Source organism: Ruditapes philippinarum, unplaced genomic scaffold (assembly GCF_026571515.1).
Source record: "Ruditapes philippinarum isolate M1 unplaced genomic scaffold, ASM2657151v2 ctg8012_1_1_1_1, whole genome shotgun sequence".
Classification (NCBI taxonomy): Eukaryota; Metazoa; Mollusca; class Bivalvia; order Venerida; family Veneridae; genus Ruditapes; species Ruditapes philippinarum.
The window spans coordinates 20564-42878 of NW_026865031.1; the positions used below are offsets into that span (position 1 = coordinate 20564).

At 33.6% G+C, this 22315-nt stretch overlaps 2 protein-coding genes across 2 annotated transcripts; one reads left to right on the forward strand and one right to left on the reverse strand.

Moving 5' to 3' along the window:
- Nucleotides 1-312: 312 nt before the first annotated feature.
- LOC132727638 (uncharacterized) lies at nucleotides 313-6716 on the forward strand. Its single transcript, XM_060713211.1, has 5 exons — nucleotides 313-1568; nucleotides 2121-2254; nucleotides 2471-2579; nucleotides 3220-3490; nucleotides 4033-6716. Exons 1-5 carry the CDS (start codon nucleotides 817-819, stop codon nucleotides 4216-4218), a joined length of 1452 nt encoding a protein of 483 aa, XP_060569194.1. The 5' UTR covers nucleotides 313-816; the 3' UTR covers nucleotides 4219-6716.
- A 135-nt stretch (nucleotides 6717-6851) lies between these two features.
- On the reverse strand, nucleotides 6852-21886 carry LOC132727637 (uncharacterized; the record flags this gene model as incomplete). The annotated part of the gene is given in 9 exon segments (XM_060713209.1): nucleotides 6852-8079; nucleotides 9253-9450; nucleotides 10875-11043; nucleotides 12458-12902; nucleotides 13650-13766; nucleotides 17645-17676; nucleotides 18142-18210; nucleotides 20335-20427; nucleotides 21566-21886. Coding segments are annotated over 9 exon segments (1731 nt in total), but the record flags the coding sequence as incomplete, so codon positions are not given.
- Between the last annotated feature and the right edge of the window lie 429 nt (nucleotides 21887-22315).

The following is a 22315-nucleotide window of genomic DNA, read 5'->3' on the forward strand; positions in this document are numbered from 1 at the left end:
AGGGGATACACAAAGAAAGAAAAATAATATGTCGGACCAAAGTTTCCTTTTACGTTTTACATGTGTCAGAATAATAACATTATCATACCGAAATTGACAGGAATTATCATGACATGCGGGTGCACCTGGGGTGAACTCTACAGAAAATATTCTTGGTCTTTATACAGAAAGATCTTCGATGTCACTGTAGGTCATAATATTCACACATTAATATATCGTCGCTATGGTAAGAAATAAAGAATATGTCTAAAAAGCGGTTTTTGCTAGAAATGTGTGTTTACATACCGATGATGGTATACACAGAATAACACTATGGAGGGCGATCGTTGCCAAAATTCCAGACATGTAATGTGTTCCTTTTGGAAACTACTTCTGTAAATGCGAACGTGTATGTCTAGCATTTTTGACAGTATCTGTCCCTTGTATTTGTGTTTTTGACAAACTGAAATTGATCTCTGTCATTATGAAAATAAACTTCTTGCATTTACTTGTTTTTAATTGTATGTTGGAAGTCTGATCAAGTAACTCATGTTTTTCCTGTTATTAGGATTTTGTAAACATTGAAACGTAAATATCGATTTTAATTTATTGACATGCGCACAACTGCACATGAGTTTTACATGTGTTTAATTTCCAAAATTACGTGAAAAAAATACACTTTCCTTTTTACCAATGTTCATCTACATTTTAATTTTGAATGGCTCGTTTACGTCCCCGTAAGTACCGATATATTTAACATAGTTCAGACATGCGTGATATAGGACAACACAAAGCGATCAACAAGTACGGCTTTTCCTAGATAGGTGTTTTTCATTGATGCATGACGCTCCGCCCACTAAGCTACGATCGCAATCGGGAATTTCCGGATTTTTGGAGTATCAAGCTCCTGTTGATACAGATTTGATGTCATCTAACTTCGCGATGGACGAAATACGAGCATTGTTGATAGAAAAAATAAAAGCCGTGGTCAGGTCTTGCGACATGGAAAATGATATATGCGATATTACTGTTGAGATAGAGTCATTGCGTAACATTTTGTCATACATTCCATCTAATGGCGATGTATTTCAGCGAGTCGATATCATACTAAAGGAAACCTTAGCAGTTCTTAACGACATTGTATGCACACCCGTTGTGTCAGGTTACCGTGGAAGACCTCGGATAATAATACCAGAAGATTTGATAGAATTTCTGATAGACAGTGGTTTTTCTCAAAATGATATATCTTCCCTTATTGGAGTGAGCATAAGAACGCTAAACCGGCGATTGTCAGAAATGGGAATTACATTTGCAAGCAAGTTTTCAACAATGAGTGATGAAGAATTGGATGGTATTGTGTTTGGAATAGTTAAAGAGTTTCCAGATGTAGGGTATAGAACAGTGGGCAGTCATTTGAAAAGTATAGGTCACCAGGTACAAAGGTGCCGTTTACGAGAGTCTATTTATAGGGTAGATTTTGAAGGGGTTCTTCAAAGGCGCACAAATTTGAGACCAATTCTGCGAAGACAGTATTCAGTTAGAGCTCCCTTGAGCCTTTGGCACATGGATGGCTATCATAAACTTATCAGGTAAATAATAGAATTTTTGAAATTTAACAACCTTAAAAGTACTTTTTCGGGTTTGTGCTGAACAATAAGTTATAGAAAGTGGCCTAGCTAAGCCTTACGGGCAAACACCTCTAGACATATATGTTCCAGTCATGCGAGTCTCATATAAGGGGTTAACATTGGAAATAAGCACACCAGCTAATTATAAATATATATGTATATCTTATTGTCATCATAATTATGTAACTGTGATTTATGTTGTTGCAAAAATAAAATAATAAAAAATAATAGTCTATTCACACTATATAGGCAAGTTGTACAGCATTTATGATAGTCAATATCAGAATACATAATGAAATTGTGAACTCATGTTTTGAGTATTGTTATTTTATTGAAATACTTAAAACTTGATCAGTGTAAGCCATTTGTACCAGATGTTGATAAGAAAGCATTTAAAAATCATCATTTCCATTAAAGAAATATATGTGACGTCTCTGCTGTATATAACCCTCAAAAATTTATCAATAAGGCCCTATTTTTGTATGTATAATGACATGTTTTTTCTTGTATCAGCTGGAAACTGGTTATTCATGGAGCTATTGATGGCTATTCTCGTCTCCCAGTTTTCTTGAATGTCAGTAATAATAATCAAGCTGGAACTGTGATGACACACTTCCTAAAAGCCACTTTCATCTACGGACTTCCCGGTGATTGTTTTTCATTAATTAGTAGTTTCAAACATGACAGAGGTAACCAGTAAACCTTCCTAAATTAATTAATGAAAGAAAAAATGTGAAAGCATCATGTGTGTTGAAATTCAAAATCATTCTTCCTATGAACTGAAAAATTGGATTACCACAAATCTTGTACAACACATATTTTTATACATTTTCTTTATATCAACATGTCTATTTTTTTCTTAGAGCGTGTACGTTCTGACAAGGGTGGAGAGAACGTGTTAGTTGCCAAGTTCATGCTTGACAGACGTGGCATAGGTAGCTTCTTGACTGGCAGAAGTGTTCATAATCAAAGGTATCATATTTCATTGAATGTTGGTAACATTTGTTGAACCTTGTATCAGATAATTATTTTTTGACAGGTTATACAGCTTTATATAAACGGTTGTTTGTATAATCCAAGCTGTTATGCAAGGGTTATATTGCAAACAACTGTTTCAAGCATCCATATAACATATCAACAATCTCTTGGATAGATTTTGTGAAGCATACATCAGAAAACCTATTAGAACTGCAAATAACAGGAGTCCACTTCAGCTTTGGATTTCAGTTAATAATACAGCAAACATCGTATAAAAATTGTCGATAAGTTGACAGCAGCCATGAACATAAAAGGTTATTTAAACGTCTTGATTAATCACTAAAAATGATGTTCCAAACTTGCAGTAATCTTAAATTTGTGGTATATGTATATTGAATTATTACCCAGTTTGTGCCACCTGATTTTTTTAACAGGACTTCAATTTGTAATACAAATTTGATAGCAGTCTTGTATTTTAAACAATAGTTGTTTTTTTTCTTAAGTAAAACACACCTACAGATAGGTTCTTAAAGTTGTCATCAAGGATGTTCTAAACAAAATTCAATTCTTGAACACAGCTACATTCTTCCATTGCCATAATTATAGTTTTTGAAAAATTAATAATTTTCTTCAGAATTGAGCGCCTGTGGAGAGATGTTTGGGATGGCTGTGTATCACTGTTCTACAGAATATTTTGCTTGCTAGTGTTTCGGGGTATGCTGCAATCTGGAAATGACATACATCTAATGGCTTTGCACTATGTGTTTTTGCCACGTATTCAGAACCATTTGGATAGATTTTGTGAAGCATACATCAGAAAACCTATTAGAACTGCAAATAACAGGAGTCCACTTCAGCTTTGGATTTCAGGTCAGATGCTTGACCCAAGGCCTTATTCTGATGAGGTATTACATTATGATGTACATATTTCAGAAAATGATTATTCTGGTATTTTCCCGAATTATTGTAAAGGTTCAAACACTTTATTTAAGTATGAAGAAGTGATAACTGTGTTACTGCTTCAGAAATGTAGCTTGGAAACTCAGAAATAGCACTGTCAATACTGATGCAATTATTTCATTAACGACATGATAACACATATATGAAAGTATTTCTGTAACCAAAACTAAACATACATGTATATGAAAGTATTCCTGTTAGCTACAAAGAAGAGTATAATTTGGGTAAAAATTTACCTTAGCTTATATGCATAATAAAAAAATAATAAGTATTATTGATAATTATACATTTATTTTAGATTATCAATTTAGTTGTTTTCATGATCAGGTCAGTTTTTGGTTTATCCAGGTAGTTCTTTGATTTTGCAAAGTACATGCCTATGTCAGATAACACATGGTATTGTGTAAGTGACCTGTATATTGCTTATTCTTTACTGTGTGAATGTAAACAGTTGATTGACTGTAAACATTTATCTTTTCATTTGAAGGTGGACAATGCCATGTATGCAGGAAGTACTGCCGAGCATCTAGATGTAGAAGCAGTTGAAGTGGAACCTCTTCCAGACATTGCATCCTATTTACAGAACCAAGTTCATCCTATGGATGAAAGTGATTCTTATGGAATGGACTTGTTCCTAAAAGCACGTGACATGCTCATTAATATAATACAGTAACATAAGGCTCTCTGGCAACCAGTCATTACATTCTTAGCAGTACAAGATTATTGGATTAAGCTTAAGTAGTGTGCCTATATTTCTTATAAAGGGATATACATAAATTATGTAAATTTATGTGCTATATAAGGCATTTTTAGCTGTACCATCCTAGTCAATTGAGCATCATTGTCGAGATCGCTGCATAAAGTTTGCATACTACTTCAAATATTTTCAAAGTTCATTAACATATTGCTTTTAAACTTTGCACCATTGTTCACCATCATGCCCCCAACTTTGAACGGGAGGAGGCAACTTTAAATTAGGCAAATGAAGTGGGGACATTATTGTCCTTTGCACATCCTTTTGGATATTTCCTGTTCCCAACTACCAGTTAATGACATTGCAGATTTTCTGTGAACAACATTCACCTCAGCTTACATTTGACAAGAATGGCAGCTGATGTCCGGTTTACTTTGATCCATTTTTATATTTTACTACCAGTAGTTTGTTAATATTTTTGTTTATTACATGCTTATAAATGATATTTTGAGAAATATTGATGAAATAAAATGCGTATTTTTATTTTCAGTATTTTCACTGTAAAAATTTATTTTTCACATTTTCACTGGTGTCTTGCCGGACTACTTTCTTCTAAATTCAGCTTATAAACAAAATTAAAAGGGAATTCTTCCTTATTTATAGGTTTAAAAGGAAAAAAAGTACGTAATAAACAGAAAATTCAAGTTTTTTCAATAAATAGAAGATTTATTTTCATCTTGTGGTATGAAAATTATCATATTTCACTCGTGGCTACTGCCATTCGTGAAATATTTATTTTCATACCACTCGATAAAAATAAATCATGTATTTATAGAAGAAACTTGAATATCCTCTATATATATATATATGACTGTTAAGTTCAATGCTACAGAATTATCCTGAAAGCCACTGTATTTTGGAAAGCATATATAAACTAACCTGTATCTTTCAAAATAAGATATAAGCTATATCTGTTCAAGTAATTTACCATTCCTACAAAACAATGGGTCTGTTTATTTATATTTAGGTTAAAATGCACTTTTTAAAGAATAAGCTTTTAAAGACCAGAGATCTACATATAATCTATGGTCAATTTAACTGAATGCAATTCATTTTAATGGATTGATCATACTTGTTATTAATGTCTTGAACAGATACGTTCTTCTTAGACAACTTCAGATACCCTTGCTCTTTCTTCAAATAATTTTGGCTGGTGTCTAATTTTCAAATATTGCCCCCATTGTTCGATCTTTTGGGAGTCAAAATTTATTGAATTTTCTTGTGTTTACTGCCAAAAACACTGTACATATTTATACTGGGTTGATATAATTTTGCCAAACCTACTTTTTATCCCCCGCCGATGGAATCTGGAGAGGGATATTGTTTTGGCGTTGTCTGTCTGTTCGTCCTTCCGTCTGTCCTTCGGAATTTCGTTTCCGATTCGTTCTCTGCAACTACTGGCTGTTATTCAACAAGCTTTATAGGAATCATCAATATCATGAGGCGATGCGTATATCGTCACCTTGTTCCGGTCAGACACTCAGAGTTATGGCCCTTGATTAGTTATGCAGTATATACATTTGTAGAACAATATTCGTTTCCGCGCTACTTCTCTGCAACTACTGGCTGGAATTCAACAAAACTTTATGGGAACCTTCAATACCAAGAAAGTATGTGCATATCGTCAGCTTGTTCCGGTCAGACACTTAAACTCAGAGTTTTGGCCCTTGATTAGTTGTGCAGTATGCATATAGAACAATATTTGTTTCAACGCTACTTCTCTGCAACTACTGGCTTGAATTCAATGAAACTTTATGGGAATCATCAATATCTAGAGGAGATGCCCATATAGTTGGCTTGTTCTGGTCAGACACTTTAACTCAAGAGTTGTGGCACTTGATATTAGTTATGCAGTAGAGCGAACTTTATTGGAACCTTCAATACAAAGTGGAGATGCGCATATCGCCTTCTTCCTGTCAGACATTTTAACTCATAGTAATGGCCCTTGATAAGTCATGCAGTATGCATATAGTGTAATAATTGTTTCCGTGCGAGTTCTCTACAACTACTGGCTGGAATTCAATTAAACTTTATAGGAACCATTAATACCAAGAGAAAGTTACTATTTAACACACAAGTTATGGCACTGTTATTGCCCTGAATATTTATCAAGTACAAGAATATTACTGTTTATACCGTGATAAATATATGAATAAAGCCTTAAGTCTTCAGTTGTTGTATTAGTAATAACCAGTACTCAGCAGGGGATATAAATTAAACAAATTTGCTTGTTTTAATTGTGTTCATTAATTTTTTGCACTATTGTAGTTTAAAAAAAATTAACCTACATATTATATGTACCTCAATTCCAATTTTGTATTTTGTTAATAAAGAATTGTTTACATTTAAGCCTTATTATGGCTTCATTGTGCTTGACTGTATGGTTGTAGGATAACAGAATAAATTATGGCAGAATATTTTGGTATTTGTTCTAAAAAGTATGTACTTGCAGACCTTTACAACTATGTTATGTCTTATCTAAAATGTCTTTTATGATTCATTCCTAACGGGTCCTGTACTAATGTCCATAGAGCATCAGGCAGCGAGTTAGATCCAATGGCCGGTAACTTGTGGCAGTTTAGTCTGAAAGGATTTCATTGTCATTTGTTCCCTACCTTGCAGATAGTAAGACATTTGTTACAGTTAGTTATACTTGGCACTGGAGAACCTTTGATCAGTGTCTGATCTGACAGCCTACCAATATTTCTATATACCTTTGACAAATATTGATGAGGGATAAAAACAACCGTCTTTAATATGAATTCATGACTTTAATAATATAATTCTCTGCATATTCTATTGTGAAGAATTCTATTTTAACATTTATATGGCTTCTAAGTCCAACACAGTTAAAACAAATACATCTCAAAGGTGTCTGTGAAAACACATGTAAATGTCAAACAACAAATGTTACAGATCATGAATGGATACTGATTATGGTTAATAGAGAACATATTTTACCACAGATTCTTAGTAAAGGTTTCTTTCCTATTAATTGACAGTTACTAGCATGTTTCCTAAACAGGTTAAACATGTAAAAATTTGATTATCACTTTCAGTTCTATTTTTTCATATTGCTTTACGACTAGGCGCCTAATACTTATTAAAAACTCATCTTTATGACACAAAGAACTTCCAGAATGTCAATATTAAGTCAACAAAATTTAAGTCTACATGTATCAGCACTTTATTTTAGCATCAAGCGACACATCCACTTCATCTAAAATGTAGTAACTAGTAAGGCTACCTAGTAAAATATCATCCACTCAAACATAAGTTTTAAGAAATATTCAAAACTTAATTGATATTTGAGAAATGAGCATTCTTACATTTAATATTCTTTTTTGTGGTTAACAGTACCTAGTAAATAGAAGATCATCATTAAGAACACTGATTAGTATTTGCCAGACATTTTGCCAATGTTTCAATGCGTCAAGAATATAAATTTTGTGTAGATGAATACTAAATAAGAAATCTTATTTCTTCTAAATACTCATTCTCTTCCAAATCCATATGATCCAATAATAATATTTTTCATTAATTCTTCAAATGAATCATAGTTTACAATCTCTGATATTCTGCTGAAATTGATGGATGGTGCACAGGTGTTGACAGTTGTGAAATTTTTACTTTTGTGGTCAAATGACATGATGCCTTCTCCAAAGCCTCTCGGAAGGTATCTGCACCCTATGAGTGCCTGCAACATGTTGCTCATAGTCAATTCAATAACTTCTGACGACCCATTTTCAACATCTATCCATGTACTTGAAATCTGGCCACCTATAAAAATGTTTTGCTTCATTTATAATTAAAAGCAATGTATTTATCTTGTTAGCTAATTGAAAAGTTGTAAGTTTTAATGAAAGATCTTTACAAAAGAGTCTAAAAAATTGATTTTCATAATAAGATAACAGCAAAAAGCTTTAAACAAGAGCTGGCTCAGGAGACAGCGAAGCTCGACTAATTAAATACTGGATGCAGTAAGGAAGACAAAAATATAAAAGAAAAATATAAATATATTTCTTGTTAAGACAAGAAGTTAATGATGTTAAAATAAATTAAATTTTGGAAATAGTCATGGACTTTCTCACACATATGAAGTTGATCCCTCAAGTAATAAAGTTACAGTAAAAAATAATATCTCTTAAGGAAAATTTTAAGTGCAAAGTGAGATAAATATGAAGATAGTGTTGCAAGAGTTATAAATCTTTTTTTTTACATAAGATGTGGTTGATGATAAGGAACATATATTTGAAGTTGATACCTTAAGAAATGAACAAGAGCTGTCACCCACGTGATGAATGCCCCCGAAAAGGTTTCTTAAGCATGCAGGTATTATGAAAAGAAAAGAGAATGAAAGGAACTAATTGCTGAATATTGTTGTATTATTGTTCCTGTAATCTCTAAATGTGATAGCATGAGCCTTTAAAATATAAGTGTGACCTTGACCTTTGAAGAATGGAAATGGTAACTGGAGCAACAGAATGTTGTTATGAGATAGACATTTGTGCCAAAGTATTTCAAAATCCCTCAATGCATGACAAAGTTACAGCTCAGACACAATTGTGTATATCTAATTACGATAATGTGAAACTTCAAAATGATAGTGACATTGACCTTTGAGGTAGGGACGTGGTTCTTGGACGCGACACATCATCTTGATGCGGTAGACAAGTTATTTCAAAATCCCTCAATGTATGACAAAGTTACAGTCCAAATACATATTTTACTGCACCAAAACTTTAATCTGAAATCTGGACGCTGACGCCAACACCAGGGCGAGTAGGACAGCTCTCCATATATTTCGTATAGTCAAGCTAAAAATTATAGCTTCACAGCGTATTTCATATTTTTAGGTAAAATATCCTGTGAATCAAAACAAGAGATGTATACATTTTGAACATAATTGGCTTATTTGAACAAAATGATACACTTTTAATCAACATTACATACGTTCTAGCTTTTTGAGAAATTGGTGGAAGTTGAAAACCACAACTTCTTCTGCTTCCTTCTCTCGTCCCTCTGTAGAATACACTGGCTTGAAAAACTCCTTGATAACTGAAGCATCCTCATTTAGTGTCTTGACCAGGAAGGTTGTTCCCGCTGAAGTAAACTTCTGCATCATGGAAAGCATTCCATGAAGACGAAGACCTTTAAAGTTCAAAACAGGACAGGTGCTTAAAACAATGTTCAATAAAGTAATTAACCATCCTACACATCACAGAAGTTTGCTATACACCCAAGTTAAATTGACATAGTTTGTTCTTAACTTTAGTTATCAACCAGAAACTAATTTTCTAAATTAAGTTATAGGCTCTAAAGGAGCAAAAATATGCAGGCATTCTGGCATCAAACAAAATGGTTTCTGGTCAATAACAATGTAATGTTTAAATGAAGTAGAACAAGATATGTTTGTAAAACATGTATGCCCCCTATCGGCAGCCAATTTGCCATGTGATCAGGTTATTATGCAAGACTTCTGACCCAGTGAACAAGCAATTAATAAGTGTTATCTAGTATCTACTGGTCATGACTAGTCACAAGATAATAATTATTGTGACCCAATAGGTTGTGTGCAGCAATTAAAGTTATTAAAAATCTTACCAAATAATATATACATAAATTTTATGAATCACATAGGCCTCATTAATGACAGCCAAGTTGTTATATTACATAAGACCTTCAAATGTGTATACCAAAAGCACATAAAAATATCAACCAAGGCAACTTGGCTCCTTGCCATTGGTTCTTGTTGCTGGGTCATGTGGGGGTTGCGTTCATTGAACGCCGCCTTTCCTTGTTGATCTTGTTTTTCATATTTTTTGAGTTGTTGAGTTATTGGTCAGAAACGGTCATTAAGTACAAGGTCACTATGACATTGACCCCTTGACCCCAAAATCAATAGGGGTCATCTACTGGTCATGACCAATCATCAAACCAAGTTTGAAGTTCCTAGGCCTAAGGGTTCTTAAGTTATTGATCGGAAACCGTTTTTACCTACAAGGTCAATGTGACCTTGACCTTTGACCCCAAAATCAATAGGGGTCATCTACTGGTCATGACCAATCACCATACCAAGTTTGAAGTTCCTAGGCCTAAGGGTTCTTTAGTTATCACTCGGAAACCATTTGGTCTACGGACCGACGGACGGGACGGACCAACAAGTGCAAAGCAATATACCCCCTCTTCTTCGAAGTGGGGGCATAATTATTAAAAAAACAATGGGCAATAATTAGGTAAAAATATATAGAATAACTAAACCTCGATAATATGCACCTGGGCACATGATAGCAATGCTCCAGTGAAAGTTGCTCAAAATGCCTTGAGAAATGTAGGAGTTGCTCACATAATTCATTGCTTACGCCCGCCTGGCAACATACCCCTTAGTTATATCCAGTTGTTTCCTAGAAAACATGGTTGTAAACTTACCATTTAGAACATTTGTTTTGTATACATCATTAAGGTAAACAAACAGATCAATTCTGCTCATTTGTAAGCTTTGATCACCAAAGTGGTCGGCCAAATTTATGTACGGTACCAGTCCATATCCTTACTGAAGAAAGCACTGAACTTACCTTCCATAAACTGAAGAGTACAAGGAAAGAATCTGTTGAAAAGGTAATAACTTTTAATAGCTGACACAGCATCTAGTCTATTTTCCTTAGTCAAGAGTTTCCTAAATCCACACACTTCTAGCAGGTCACTGTACTTTTCAATAATGTTTTCATCCACAGAGTCTGAAATCTAATAATAGCACTGTATGTGAGTAAACAGAATAGCAGCATATGTTGCAATTGGAAAAAAGATTAATTTAGTGTTTTAATAAATAATTTGATACTGGTATTAAATATACAAGAGCCATGTCAACATGGCCATCCCCCGCCGAATGTGTTTGCTCATTGGAAGAATGTATATGTAGTAGAACAGAATAATTTCATTTTAAGAGGTCTTTTGGTAATGAAAACTGATGGCTATAGTGATTACAGATTTGAAACCTATGTGAATACTGATGGCTGAAAATAACAAAGGGCAATAACTGAAAAATAATGCAGGGTAGGTTATCATTCTTGTGTGCTGCATCCCTCCTCAGTAAAATCTATCCACCTATGAAGTTTCAAGTTGATACCTCAAATACTTTTTGAGAAAAAAAAATTGAATTGAAATATAAAGTATGAAAAATAAAAAAGGGCAATAACTCAAAAATTATAAAAGGTAGAGTTATCATTCTTGTGCAGTGCACACCTCCTGAGTGAGATCTATGCACCTATGAAGTTTCATTTTGATATCTCAAAGGCTTTTTGAGTTATGCTCTGGACAAAAATTAATTTTAAAAAATAACAAAGGGCAATATATCAAAAATATTGCAGGGTAGAGTTATCATTCTTAAGCACTGCACTTCTCCTCAATGAGATCCATCCACCTTTGAAGTTTCAAGTTAATACCTTAAATACTTTTTGAGATAAGCTCTGGACAAAATAGCATGAAAAAAAAACAAAGGGCAATAACTCAAAAATTGTATAGGGAAGAGTTATCATTCTTGCGCACAACATTCCTCCTCAATAAGATCTATCCACCTATGACATTTCATGTTGATATCTCAAACACTTTTTGAGTTATGCTCCACTCAGGTGAAAAATTAGCTATGAAAAATAACAAAGGGCAATAACTCAAAAATTATGAAAGGTAGAGTTATCATTCATGTGCACTGCACACCTCCTGAGTGAGATCTATGCACCTATGAAGTTTCATGTTAATATCTCATAGGCTTTTGGAGTTATGCTCTGGACAAAAATCAATTTTGAAAAATAACAAAGGGCAATAACTCAAAAATCATGCAAGGTAGAGTTATCATTCTTGTGCACTGCACTCCTCCTCAATGAGATCTATCCACTTATGAAGTTTCAAGTTGATAACTCAAATACTTTTAGAGATATGCTCGGGACAAAAATGTCGGACGGAAGGACGGACGGACGGAAGGTCGGACGGACGGACGGACGGAGACTATTTCTATATCCTCCGCCGAAAATTTTCGGCGGGGGATAAAAATGCGTAGATTACATAAAATTATTCATGTATAGTGTAATTTTGTAATGACCACTGCCTCTTAAACGTATTCAAATGTCTGTTGATGTCCCCAAACTGAGTACCTAATAATTACCTCTTTCATAGCACAAAGTGCATCAGCCCGTTCAATTTGATCATCTGGTATGTCAGAGGTGTTGACTTTTCCATAGATGATGTAATCCACAACATGTTTTTGCAGGTTTCTTGGCCCAGGATGCCCGCTAAGGATGCCCATTACAACCATCCTTCCCATGTAATAATACTGCTTTTTCTCAAGAAGAGAAGAGTCAAAGCTAAATAAATTATCCTCAAAGACTGGAGATTGTTCAAATAATATAGAAAAAAACTCTCTGGACAACCCTCCAGCATCAACACCGTCTTCTCCAACAAATGTAATGGCCAGTTTTCTTGACCATTCTTCCTCTGGAGCCTGTTCCATTTCTGCCATTGCTTGCTGGACAAGCAGTCTTCTCAAAACAGAAATGTCCCAACATTTGTCTGAATTTAGTGCTTTTGATGAGACAAACTCTTCAAATGTTCTGGAATAAATGGTTTAAGACATAGAGGAACAAGTTAAAGCTACTTTCCCACACACATTATTTTTTTTTTGTTAAATAAAATGTCATCAAAAATAGAATTTCATCACATTCTTGTGCATCTATATGGAACTACTGTGTAGATGATAAATACATGTCTTGTCAACAAGTAAAGTACATTTTGCATGTGCATGTTTAATCCTATTGTATTTTTAAAGGTTGCAAAGTTATTTTGTAAATATTGAATTAAATTATACACACAACTGTTAACTAAATGTAAGTAGAGAACCAATTGTGTGCAAGGTATGTTTTTTTTTTTTTCATTTCTGCAATCCATTGCTGCACAATATATTATAGAAAATTATGCAGTGTCTACTGTATAAGGGGGATGGGGGATTCACCCATATTTTTGACAATTCACCCCTACTTTTTCAGTGGTAGGGGGGGGTAATTTTTACATAGAGAAAGAAGGAAAGGATCAACCTGAGCAACATTCTTAAGTGCCATCGGTCACTGAATTATGCCATTGGATGAATGATTGAATGAATAAATAGAGTGAACATTACTCCACACCTTACTATTATTTGCTATAAAACCATACAATTCGTATGATTTTGATCTTATTAGAAAAGAACGAAACAGAATATTTACTAAAGTTTGATGAAGTTTCTTTAATTATTTTACAAAGTTCCTTTGATAATGATAATTAGTGATATGTTATATTTTATTTAAATATAATACAATACTTACTTGAACATATCTTTCTCTGCAACATGGTCATCCGACTGGCAGCACAAATCAGCATGCTCTGGTAATAAGTCTACAACAACCTTCTTGCTACAGATTGGGCACATGCCATTCTCTTTCCTGCAACATATTTGTAATAAGTCTTGTAAATCAAGTCTATCATAAGGATCTTGTAATCTTTTGGCAGGAATCAACCAACCATGATTACATGTAGAAATACAAAAGTACTAAAAAATTTCAGGAACAGTTTGTTTTCTGTTTTAAATAAAAAAAAACCATATAAATTCAATCTTTGAAAAAGTCTTTGTAAAAGTCCTCAATCAATATGCTAATTTATTTTCAGCAGTATTTGAGTTATTGACCAGAAAAAATGTATTTCAGGCAAATGGAAGAAAAATTCTAAGGCAGACATAGCTGGGCAAAATGCTTTCTTTTTATAAACATGAACCTTAACAGAAGTCTTCAAAATTAGCAATTGACAATAGGTGTCATCTGCTCATTGAGGATTGAGTCAGTGACCATTAACCAGACACTTTTTGTACATTTTTCTATACAGATATCACAATTTTAAAGGTAGATACTTGGAAATTTAACAAAGTAAATCTAGGTTCTTAGCTAGTGTTAATTTCCGATATTGTATACTCTTGTATTTGAAGCCTCTGCTGATGGCAGTGATGGGTACCAAAGTTTGTCCTTACTACAGTACCATGTGTTTGGACCAATATTTATAAGTTTACTCTAATTCAAATAAATGGCTTTATTTTAGTTTTTTTTTAGTTTTAACATGAAATACAGTATTCTAGCAGCCTTTACTGAAATTTTAATTATTCATTGGTTAATTCTGAAAATGATCAAAGCTAGTAAAAGGGGTCAAGTATTTCCCATTTGACGTCAGAATTTTCAACATCAATGTTTTTGTAATAACACAAAACTATTAACATTTCAGAAAGATAAAATCAAGTTAATTAATTTATCTTAGAAGAAACACACATTAATTGATGATATTAGAATTGCTAATTGATCAACAACCATTGAACAAAGAAAATAACTAAATAAAGTGTTTTTTGGTGCTGTCCAGGTTTGATTGTTGTCCGGTTTTGGTTGTCTCAAAACAGTAGAAACTAGATCAATCAGATGTAGAAATGCTTAAAAGGCTAATACATAAACAGAACACTAACAAAACAGAAATATTCAGGAATATAAAAATAAACAGTAATGGAAAGTTAAGGTATTGGAACTGCAAAAGTCTTACCATGCCTTTTCTCCAACATTTAAACATAAGACCTGCCAGTAAGACAGCATGCTTGACTATTGTTAATACTTGATAGACTTTTAGTGGGGAAAAAAGGTCCTAGTTATGTCCTCATGCCTGGAAGAGGGGATGATGGTCACTTACATGCATTTAAAATTTCAAAGCCAATTTTGACCCAAGGGCTTTTATTTGAAAAAAAAAACTTTGTAGACACCTTTAAGAAAATTTTTCATGCCTTATATCTAAGCTCTAGCTCTTTGGGTTGTTTTAAAAGAAGATTTTTGAGGTTTTTACTATTTCACATATAAGAAAAATCAATAACCAGATTTGGCAAGGCAACTTTTGACCCCATTGCTTTTGTTTGAACTAACTTGGTTACACACATAATATTTTGATGCTTAATATCTAGGGTTTTTTAAAAGAAGATTTTTTAAGATTCTACTATGTAAATAGCGTAAGGAATATCAATGACCTCTACAGGCAGGGCAACTTTTGACCCCAGTGCTTTTATTTGAACAACCTTGGTATACACCCATTAGAGGATGATTTAACAAAACAACAAAGGCTGTTTAAAATTTTTAAAAAAAAATCTATTTTTGGCACTGGTGACCTTGACCAAAATGACCCTAACTCAATCCAAGGACCTTTCAAAAATGAAAAATATCAGTCAAAATAAAGTCTGTTTTAGAAAATGTGTAGAAATCTAGTATTGGGCCTTCTTGACCTCTGACCCCTAACTCCATCAAAAGGAAAAACATGCAAGTTATCTTCCAACCAAATAAGAAGAACATCTGTCAACAAGAGCATTATATGCAGACAAACAGACAATTCAATTACCATATGCCGGGGGGGGGGGGCATTAAAAATACAATTTTTAACCTTAGTTAAATGGGGGATTATTCTTGGAAAAAAATGTGTGCTAGAGTTATGAAACTTGTCACATATCTTGTGGATAATATGGAACATATATTTTGGAGTTTAAAATAGATACCTTAAGAAATACTGGAGGTATAGTAAAAAATAAAAAAATTTAGGAAGAATTCTTAGTACAGGGGCAGATTATTCTTGAAATATTGGTGCTAGAGTTTATAAACCTTTTTCACATAAGATGTGGTTGGTGATAAGGAACATATTTTTTAAGTTTGACGTTGATACCATAAGAAACAAGAGCCATGTCAACATGGCCATCCCCCGCCGAATGTGTTTGCTCATTGGAAGAATGTGTATGTAGTAGAGCAGAATAATTCCATTTTAAGAGGTCTTTTGGTAATGAAAACTGATGGCTATAGTGATTACAGATTTTAAACCTATGTGAATACTGATGGCTGAAAATAACAAAGGGCAATAACTGAAAAATAATGCAGGGTAGGTTATCATTCTTGTGTGCTGCATCCCTCCTCAGTAAAATCTATCCACCTATGAAGTTTCAAGTTGATACCTCAAATACTTTTTGAGAAAAAAATTGAATTGAAAAATTAAGTATGAAAAATAACAAAGGGCAATAACTCAAAAATAATAAAAGGTACAGTTATCATTCTTATGCAGTGCACACCTCCTGAGTGAGATCTATGCACCTATGAAGTTTCATTTTGATATCTCAAAGGCTTTTTGAGTTATGCTCTGGACAAAAATTAATTTTGAAAAATAACAAAGGGCAATAACTCAAAAATAATGTAGGGTAGAGTTATCATTCTTTATCACTGCACTCCTCCTCAATGAGATCCATCCACCTATGAAGTTTCAAGTTGATACCTCAAATATTTTTGAGATAAGCTCTGGACAAAATAGCATGAAAAAAACAACAAAGGGCAATAACTCAAAAATTGTATAGGGAAGAGTTATCATTCTTGCGCACAACATTCCTCCTCAATAAGATCTATCCTTCTATGACATTTCATGTTGATATCTCAAACACTTTTTGAGTTATGCTCCACTCAGGTGAAAAATTAGGTATGAAAAATAACAAAGGGCAATAACTCAAAAATTATGAAAGGAAGAGTTATCATTCTTGTGCACTGCACACCTCCTGAGTGAGATCTATGCACCTATGAAGTTTCATGTTAATATCTCATAGGCTTTTGGAGTTATGCTCTGGACAAAAATCAATTTTGAAAAATAACAAAGGGCAATAACTCAAAAATCATGCAAGGTAGAGTTATTATTCTTGTGCACTGCACTCCTCCTTAATGAGGTCTATCCACCTATGAAGTTTCAAGTTGATAACTCAAATACTTTTAGAGATATGCTCCGGACAAAAATTTCGGACGGAAGGACGGACGGACGGAAGGTCGGACGGACGGAGACTATTTCTATATCCTCCGCCGAAAATTTTTGGCGGGGGATAATAAAGAAGAGTAAAAATTAAATATTTTTAAAGGAACATTCTGAGTTCAAAGGGAGAGAATTATGAAAATATTGCTTCCAGGGTTATGAACCTTATTACATAAGATGAGGTTGATGATAAGGTTAAGGATGAATAAAATATAAAAACTATATTTCACTGCACAAAAACTTTAATCTGAAATTTTGATATGGATGCCAAAGCCAGTGCAAGGACAACTCTCCATAGAATTCATATAGTCAAGCTAAAAAGGTATATTTTTTTAAAGATAATAAGGTGTAAAAGAAACTTTCTACAAGTAAAAATGCTTGTTCAAATTACACTTCCAATACCTTCATAGAAATATTTTGAAGCATAAGAATCAAACAGAAATTTAACAAAAACTGAAATAATGATTTTAATTACTCATCAGCTGTATTGTCTGCCTTTGGATTCACCTGTTTATGAAATGTTGCAAAGTCTAAACAAAATAGCCAGGCATTTTATGACAATATAAAATAGCTCTTGAAAGATATCTTCTTATATATCAAAATGAAGTCTTAACAGTGTGTCATAGATAAACCATTTCTTTTAATGATTTTTGTTTTTCTGTAAATTAACTATGATAATGTGACCTTTCAGTATGCCTTGACCTCGAGATGTCAGGTCACATGCAGACAGGGCATATGATCATGGTATAGTATAATTTACCTAAACCCAAAAATTGTCAACACCAATGCATATCTGTTTTAACCAACAGCTCCTCAAACAATAGCTCAATATTTGCTAAGCATGAAAATGTTGAATAACTATCAGGAAGACTATCAGGAGACTAGTCTCTAATTGCAATTGAGGAAGATTTCATATAGATAGATATAAATTGCTAACCAGTGACTGTGGTTAACAAAAAAAACAATACTTACACATACAAAATCACATATGGGCCTATCTTTTCTGGGTCCCTTTGCCTTTTCCTCCAATTCTTCAGAGCCCTGAAAATAACCCTTTTTTTATTTTTCACTTTTATACAATATCCTCAACAACACTGCAACATAATGAAACACGAACAGAAAATATCAAAATTCAAAATTACGGATCATGTATATCAAAAATTAAAAGCGGATGCAAAAATACAGGAGACAGTAAAGCTCTACAAATAAAATATTGGACGCAGTAAGAAAGACAAAACTATGAAAGAAAAGTCAATTATGCATAATTATGTATTAAGTTATAGTATAAAAATAACATTGTTAACATAAATTCGAAGATCAAGGGGAATAATTCTAAAAATAGTCATGCTAGAGTTATGAACCTTGTTACACAACATGTGTGAAATGATAAGAAATATATATTTGAAGTTTGAAGTAGATACCTGACAAAGTAAACAAGAGGGCAATGATGGCCCTGAGGTCGCTCACCTGTATATAGCCCCCCCCCGGGCCAATTTTTACCGCTAACCCAAGGGCTTTTATTTGTTTTTTTTGAACAGACTTGGTAGACACCCATAAGAAGATGTTTCATGCCAAATATCTAAGCTCTAGCTCTTACGGTTCTTTAAAAGATTTTTAAGTCTTTACTATATGCATATAGGGAAAATCAATGACCCCCTGGGGCGGGGTCAATTTTGACCCCAGGGCTTTTATTTGAACAAACTTGGTAGACACTCACTAGAAGATGTTTCATGCCAAATATCTTAGCTCTAGCTCTTTGGGTTCTTTAAAAGAAGATTTTTTAAGTTTTTACTATATGCATATAGGGAAAATCTATGACCCCCTGGGGCAGGGCCAATTTTGACCTCAGGGCTTTTATTTGAACAAACTTGGTAGACACTCATTAGAAGATGTTTCATGCTTAATATCTTAGCTCTAGCTCTTTGGGTTCTTTAAAAGAAGATTTTTTAAGTTTTTACTATATGCATATAGGGGAAATCAATGGCCCCCTGGGGCGGGGCCAATTTTGACCCTAGGGCTTTTATTTGAACAAACTTGGTAGACATTCACTAGAAGATGTTTGATGCTAAACATCTAAGCTCTAGCTCTTACAGTTCTTTAAAAGAAGACTTTTTAAGTTTTTACTATATGCATATAGGGAAAATCAATGACCCCCTGGGGCGGGGCCAATTTTGACCCCAGGGCTTTTTTTTGAACAATCTTTGTAGACACTCACTAGAAGTTGTTTCATGCCAAATATCTAAGCTCTAGCTCTTACAATTCTTTAAAAGAAGATATTTAAAGATTTTTCTTTCGGTTGCCATGGCAACCAGAGTTCTGCATGGAATTAAATTCTTTGAACAATTTTTAAAGGTGACCACCAAAGGAACATTCCTGTGAAGTTTGGATGAAATTGGCTCAGTGGTTTATGAGGAGATGTCATTTAAAGCAAAAGTTTACGGACGGACGGACAACGGACGAAAAGCGATCGCATAAGCTCACCCTGTCACTTTGTGACAGGTGAGCTAAAAAGTTACAATATTTCTTAAAGAAAATCCTAAGTTCAAAAAGAGATAAATCTGGAGATATTGCTTCAAGAGTTATGAACCTTATCACATAAAATGTAATGATGATAAGGAATAAGTATTTAAAATTTGAGGTAGATTAAAACTTAAACAGTTATAGTAAAAAAAAAAAATTAAGTAAAAAATATCTAAGTTTATGGGGAGATAATTCTTGCAATATTGGTGCCAGGGTTATGAACCTTAGCACATAACATGTGGTTATGATAAGGTACATATATTTGAAGTATGAAGTTGATCCCTTAAGAAATAAATAAGAAACAGTAAAAAATAATATTTTTATTGAAAATTCTAAGTTCAAGGGGAGATAAATCTGAAATTATTGGTGCTAGTTACAAACCTTGTCACATAAGATGTGGATGATGATAAGGTACATATATTTGAAGTTTAAAGTTGAAACCTTAAGAAATGACAAAGTTATAGTGAAAATTATTTTACTGCACCAAAACTTTAATCTGAAATCTGGACACGGATGCCGGGGCAAGTAGGACAGCTTTTCATATCCTTCGTATAGTCAGGCTAAAAACTCGAGGACATACAAATTCATACAACACTTTTATACATGTTGTAACCATACTATACATTAAATAATATAATGACTTACTGTATAGCACATTTGCACATGCTCCTTTAAAGATACAACAGGAACTGCCTCCCCACAGCCTTTGCAAAATTCTTTAATACAGTCTTCATTTGGCTAAACAAGAACATAAAATGGTAAACATACTGTTTTAAAAAAGGTGAACAATCATTTAATCATGAGATGTATAAGGACATATGACAAATTTTATACTAATATGGTTTGTTATCACTTAAGTTGAATTTACTTTATTTTTTTTTTTGTTGGTGGCCATTTTTAAAAGTGGTTCCGACAATACAAAATTTAACATTATTTCATAACCAACATATCATCATTTTGGTCAAATAATAAAAATCCCCCATATAAACCAGTTCTTGAAAGTCACAAAGTACTTCATCTTTTAAACTGTTACATGTCCATTTGTTTAAAAATGCCAGCAATCAGTTTTGTATGTTTCATCGATTATGTTAGATCTAAAATATTTGTGTATTACAGGAATATTTTGTGTATATTTAATGTAAGCAAAAACTAGAAATGTGTCCATAGGACACGGATGCCCCCACACACCACTGTTCTGTCAATCTTACGACTCTAGGTCAAATATTTTTTTGGACTACATGTGCAACAAGTTGAATCTGCCATCCGGTTTAAGAGGAGTTGTGTTCACAAAATTTCTACATAGTATATAGTGAAAAAAACAACAAAGGGCCATAATTCTGTTAAATTTGGTAGCAGCAAAAATTCCTTCCTTTACTACCATTTAGACATTAAGGTTGTTCATCCCTGGAAGTTTAAGCAAAATCTGCCATCCGGTTTAAGAGGAGTTGCGTTCACAAAATTTCTACATAGTATATAGTGAAAAAATCAACAAAGGGCCATATAATTCTGTTAAATTTGGTCGCAGCAAAAATTCCTCCCTTTACTACCATCTTCACATTAAGGTTGTTCATCCCTGTAAGTTTAAGCATAATCTGCCAAAAATATAGCTCATAATTTGAATTTTATGAGCTTTTGTTCTTTATTTAACTACGGAATGAAGCTCATAAATATCAAATGTTTGCTCAGACAGACGTCAAACGGACGGACAGACACTACGATGGACAAGTGCAGCGCTATATGCTCTCACTCTGTGGGGGCATAAAAAGGGGAAAATGTAGCAAAAATACATCAGCACTAATATTTTAGGGTTATGAGCCATGTTACTGTGATATTTCATTGTATAATAGTACAGGATTTAAACAACAACTTTAATTACCTCAACCTGTTGAACAGGATCAAGTGACAGATTACTTTGAACTGGTCTAATGTAACAAATGGCCCCTCCAAGGCCACTTTCATCACTCAAATAGTTTGATGAGTACCCTGAGGCTGGCATTAATATTTTTTCTAGCAGAAGTCTTGTTGTGGGTGCAGTTCTTAATAGCTCAAACGCTCCTCCATCTTTAAGCTTGTCATAACTCTCGTACAGAATATTTCTAAGGTATTCTGGATCCTTGTTCTTTATCATGCTAATACGTTTTTCACCAAGCCCAGCCTCTAACAGAGCCATCCTCCCAGGCTTGTCTGGCACACTGTCCTGAAATATTATAACACTCTTTTTGACTTACATGCAACACACGTTGAATATTGTAAAATTTTACTAAGTCAAGGGTTAAACCTCTTTTTGTTACCAATTAATCACAGGATTGAGTTTTGAGCAGTCTAACAACATAACTGACTGACAGGGTAAACCTAAAGTACCCTCCAGAGAAATCTATAAAGGACTAACTTATGCAGACATAACTTCACAGCTTATACAAAAACATGATTGTTTCAATGTAAAAAGTAAAATAACAATTATCACCCAAAACAATAATAATAATAATAATCATAATAATAACAAGCAATTATCATAGTATTGCAAGCAATCCATAAGTCCCCTACCGGTTAAAACCCCAGCAACATTCTGATGGGCCATTGGCCATTCAATTTTACCAGTGGATGAATGACATGAATGAACTTAAAT